This window comes from Stegastes partitus, unplaced genomic scaffold (assembly GCF_000690725.1).
Source record: "Stegastes partitus isolate 25-593 unplaced genomic scaffold, Stegastes_partitus-1.0.2 Scaffold5, whole genome shotgun sequence".
NCBI classification, from domain to species: domain Eukaryota; kingdom Metazoa; phylum Chordata; class Actinopteri; family Pomacentridae; genus Stegastes; species Stegastes partitus.
In genome coordinates, this window is record NW_007577736.1 from 2,092,513 (window position 1) to 2,097,715 (window position 5,203).

General features: G+C 35.2%; 2 protein-coding genes across 2 annotated transcripts in view; both read right to left on the reverse strand.

Moving 5' to 3' along the window:
- The window catches only part of LOC103356200 (adenosine receptor A1-like), a 711,380-nt gene that overhangs the window by 702,524 nt on the left and 3,653 nt on the right, over positions 1-5,203 (reverse strand). The gene's annotated exons all lie outside the window — the stretch shown is intronic.
- LOC103355979 (uncharacterized) lies at positions 1,760-4,728 on the reverse strand. Its single transcript, XM_008279979.1, has 6 exons — positions 4,606-4,728; positions 4,209-4,357; positions 3,968-4,038; positions 3,321-3,407; positions 2,203-2,301; positions 1,760-1,978 (listed from the first exon to the last, which is right to left on the reverse strand). Exons 1-6 carry the CDS (start codon positions 4,711-4,713, stop codon positions 1,797-1,799), a joined length of 696 nt encoding a protein of 231 aa, XP_008278201.1. The 5' UTR covers positions 4,714-4,728; the 3' UTR covers positions 1,760-1,796.

Sequence of the window (5,203 nt, forward strand, 5' to 3'; positions counted from 1 at the left end):
TTTTTTTTTATTAACCGAGGGGTACCAACAATTTTGTCCACGTGTGTAGTTACTATCTGTCACGTAACAAGACAGGGACATAGTTAAAAAGTGTTCGAGTTGTTTACCATTTGTCAATCCTTAATATGCTGATTTAGAAAAAGTTAAAATAGTATAATTTACACTCAGAAGGACTATATATATATATATACACACACACACACACATATACACAGATTTTTAATGTACACCGGTACTTACAGCTTGGGCCTGTTTTTTTTTTTATTTTTTGTTTTTTACCGTTACCAAGTAATTTAATGCATTCTGTCTACAATTTTGCTAGTTATTATCTGTGTATAATTTTGTTAGTTATTATCTGTACATAATGTTGCTAGTTCTTATCTGTATTCCAACAAACAGGAAACATGTGTAAAATAACAGCAAATTATTCAAAAACTGTTTTTAAAAAAAAATTGTAATTATTCCCAGTGTAATTAATAGCAGTTTCAACAATTGCCAACAATTTCAACAAAAATTGAACAGGGACCAGGAGAATCTAGAGGTTTACTATGATGCACGATGGATTTTTGCCCCAGGTCCTCCTTACCAGGTTAACCCCTTCCATCTTGGAGGCCACATCTGCGACAAAAATACAATCAGTGCTGTGGTTCATTCACTGAAGAGGCCACTGTGACTAAAAGGGATTTAGCAATTGTTGTGCTTCATTTCTGTTGCGTCAGATTGGGTAGAAATGCAATGCAATTTCTTTTTAGAGCAGGCTCAGTGACATCCGTTTTTACTAACTGTAGTGTTAAAACGGACGTGAAAAATGGTTATTTTTGCTGCAGTTTTGCTAAACTTACTTTGACTTTATGATAAGGTTAAGGAGACTTGATGTATTACAAAATCCTCCTATCTGTCTCTTATCCATTGAGCCCATGGTTGTTCATTTTGGTTTTACAGCCGTTATATGGAAAATCTTTACAGTTTGACACATTCACACTTACCATTTGGATCTGAGTGTATGACAGTCAGACAGGCAGAAAAAACACACAGAATTATTGTAATTATTAAGCTGGTCATCAGTAGATTTTAGTATTTAATAGTTATTCTATTGTGCTGTGTTATGTCACATATACAGTTGAAACCAGCAGTTTACAGACACTGTATAGAAAGACACATCACCTCTCTTCTTCTTCTTCTTCTTTTTTAATGTCTGACATTAAATGTGACTAAACTTTTCTTGTTTTAGGTCAGTTGGGATTACCAAAATTATTTCTATTTGCTAAATGCCAGAGTAATGAGAGAGAGGCTTTTTTTTTTAGGGATTTTTTAAAATCACTTTCTTTGAAGTCAGCATTTTACATATGTTTCCTTAGTATTTGGTAGCATTGCATTTAAACCGTATGACTTGGGTCAAATGTTTTGGGTTTCCTTCCACAAACTTCTCACAATAGTTTGCTGGAATTCTGGCCCATTCCTGCTGACTGGTGTAACTGAATCAGGTTCTTAAGCCACCTTGCTCCACACACCTTTTCAGCTCTGCCCACAAATTTTCTATGGGATTAAGATCAGGGCTTTGTGATGGCCACACCAAAACATTAATTTTGTTGTCCTTAAGTCACTTTGTAACTAATTTGACTGCATGCTTAGGGTCATTTTTAAACCCATTGTAGGTTCCATGGAGTACAGACAAGTTGTACCAAAAAGGGTAGTCTCTTCAGGTTACAGATTCTTCACATATGAAACAGTAAATTACATCTTAAGAAGGTAAGCAAGGTTGAAGTAGGAGAATGTTTATTTTATTTTTTGTGCATTTACCAAAGATTAGCCCACGTTTGCTGAGCCCACTCATAGGCAAGACGGGGGTAGTAAAGATACGTTTCTTTAGCACACATGTAGAAGTCGTTGACCATGTTTCTCAGTCTTTGTTGAGCTAAGAGTTGAAATTCCGTCTCATCAGTATTTATATCGTCTAATGGCTTGCAGTTTTCACGGTCTGTGCAAGGAACACAAAGGAAATTAGAAATTCTGTAATGCATGACACTTAGCATCACACTTACAGTGACATGTATTGCATACTTATGTACCACAGGATTACTACAGCACTGCAGAATCAAACGGTAGGAATCACCATTACAGTACAGTGCCACGACAATTATTTTGTTTTCATATATTGACTATAGAGATTTAACATGGACAAAACGTATTTTAAACTCTCACCGTGATCTGTGTTTAAGACTGTTGGTTTGTGCAAGCCAAGACAGTCAGCCTGTTTCTGAAACTCCATCATCTCTGCAGCAGTGATGGTTATTCTTCTACCTGTTAAAGAGGTGATACATTGGAGATAAAAGCCTTGTGATGGAATATATACAACATGTACTAGTTTAACATCATCACTTCACACACACTATATTTTACTACTAATAATAAAAGAGAAAGGCAAGCAGTAACAATTCAGTCTCGGGCCATTCCATCTCAGATCATCAGATCAGAACAGAACAATTTTTGTTCAGCTATCGAGCACAATTTGCCATACCTGCACAATCAGGTATGAAAAATCTTATTTCTACTCATAAATTTAGGAATTATTCGATCTACTTGTCTAATATTGCAGACTGGTAATCAATGGCACGATGAGAGATAGCGGTGAAAATCCCAGGCTTTTATCTTTGTTAGTCTCTGAGATATTGTTGTTCAAATATAGCCTCAAATTTCAATGTACAAAAAAATAAAACAAAAAAAAAACCTTGAAGAGGGTTAATGAGCTTTTCTTTTCTTTATTCTTTATTTCTAGTATTTGATATATCAATATCAATCAATAATTGCACAGGTACCATTTTCTGTCTTATCCACAGTCCATAACAGAAAGTTTTAAGCAAATCAGAGACAGTCGAGCAGAAGGACATGGAATGACCCTATGAGTAGCATTTTTTACTGGTGCAACAGCTCTGGTCTGTTAAATCCCTTTGGTCCAAACTGAACTACCTCAGCATCTATGATTTGCTGTGAAATTTTGGACAGATTTACATGCAAACATTGCATTGACTTGGATGATCCCTCAGGCTCCCATCTAGTGCCATCAGCAAGCTAGCTTTTTAATATCTTAACTTTTTTGGTTTATACTCGCTAAACTGTCACATTCCTCAGCTGCACTTATAGTAGCTCACTTGAAACGTACAGTTTCATTGTTTTTCTCCACAGGAAATTAAGAACTTTGAATGGTCTGAGGCCAGACAAGAAAGTTATTCTCTGTGAGACTTGGTGAACATTCTTCCTTCAGTGAATGTCTGAAGCTCTATTTTAATTAATTTGACCATTTTTTTTCCTCTTCCTCTTACTGTAAAGATGTAAAGTGCCGTCCATCTTTACAACAAAGCAGTCATGACAACCAGTATGAAGCAGCACGTTTTTTTCACGGTCAACTCCTGGAAAAATACAAAGAACAGTTTAATACATTTAACGGTCGACATTAAAGCTGTACCCTAAAGATCACAATAAGAATTCGTCTGCATCAAAAATGTTAAAATTATAAAGATCTTTATTAACACAATTAAAAAATATCTAAAGAGTATAACAAGATTTTACAAAAAGAGAAACAATTTGAGAGTGTCCTGCAAATTATTTTCACAATAAATGGTTCACACTTAAAGTAGTGTCTTTGAACCCTAGCAAGGTTGAACAAAGCTTGACGACCTGAGCCTTCCAACAGGGCTTCAGTGTATTACAATATTAACATTTTGTGTACAGCGTTCATTTCTGTTGTGATTTTTTTTCCCCAAAAAACTTAATTTCATGTTCTTAACTCCCTCAAAAGCAGTAGTAAAACCCATTAAAAATGTATTAACACTGACTGAGAGAAAATCAAAGAAGTGATTGATAGTTAGTCATAAGTCTGCAGTCTCAAAGGTTGATGGTGATTAAAAGAAGCACAAAAAAGAGAGACAAACATCTGCAATTAAGCTAAAGTGCACACAAAAACTCTTACTGTCATCATGAACTTGTATAGTGTTTTTCTCAATCAAAAATAATTGAGTAGCATTTCCACAATGTCCAAACCTGTAAAGAATTTATTAAAAACAAAAGATAAATACATGAAACGTTTAACAATTTCAAGGAACACATATACAGGACATGTATGATGCTAAAATACTTCATGGGAAACATCTTTCGAATAAAAATGAATGTGAGAAAAATGAACTACTGTAGACGGTAAAAAGATTAGTTACGTTTTATATCCAAAGTTGATATTGTAGTTGTTCAGTTTGTCTGTTGTGTAAATGTCTGCGAAAGCACTTAGCTCAAGGAAAGAAAACAAAACCGATGTAAGCAGACAGCTGTCAGATGACGTAGCTACGAGGTGCCATCTCCCTGGAAACTGAAACAACAAAAAGAGCAGAATTAATGTATTTGTTTATATTTTGAAGTTATTGAAATATTTCTTTATTTTAGGAAAAGAAAAAATGAAAGAAATGTAACATAAATTGCTGGGTTCAATTTAGTTTTGCACAATAACATCACATCTCAAACAAACAAAGTAGCACATATTAGTTGGTTTAATTTAGTTTTATCTGCTAAAGTAATCTGGAAAAACAATGTTAGAAATGAATATGGAAAAAGACTTACATCTGGACTTCTGTCTACTGGCTTCCCCAGCGTCTCACAGACCAGCGATGCAGACTGGCACCCTGAGATTAGACTCAACGCAACAACAACAACACACAAAGTCTTCATTGTGGCTCAGTGCAATTCCTCTTTGTGTCTCTCGGTTCTGTCTTATATTAACATCACTGACCAGTTATGTTTCTGCCACATCTACCCACCCCCTTCCTACAAGGTCAACTGAACTCAGTGTTCACTTTGGCTTCATTTCCAGTCAGCCTTTGTGTTTACTGACAAAACAAACTGCCATGTAACCAGTAAAGTTCATGAAACCGTGGTAAGGAGAAAGAGCAAAACATAGAGGAAACACAAACCCCATGTGCTTCCTCCATATTTCGCTGTCATTAAACTAACATGTCGTGGGTCACATTTTCAGAAACTGATCAATTTTAAGGTATGTTGTGTGGTCATAATGGAATAGTACGCTCAAAGCACACAGTATTCATACTACACACGATTGATTTTTGACTGTGCTCACAAACAAATTGACTGGCAGTGAAAGCTCAGCCAAGAAAAAATAATCAGTAAGGTATTAGATTTAAAAAAAAAAAAAAAAAAAGTT

Excerpts from the sequence above, each read along its gene's own strand:
- LOC103355979 (XM_008279979.1), bottom strand. The coding sequence starts at position 4,713 with ATGAAGACTTTGTGTGTTGTTGTTGTTGCGTTGAGTCTAATCTCAGGG. Across the intron at positions 4,358-4,605 it reads CAGTAGACAGAAGTCCAGAT|TTTCCAGGGAGATGGCACCT; the intron begins GTAAGTCTTTTT and ends TTGTTGTTTCAG. Across the intron at positions 3,408-3,967 it reads TATACAAGTTCATGATGACA|GAGTTGACCGTGAAAAAAAC; the intron begins GTAAGAGTTTTT and ends GTATTTTTCCAG.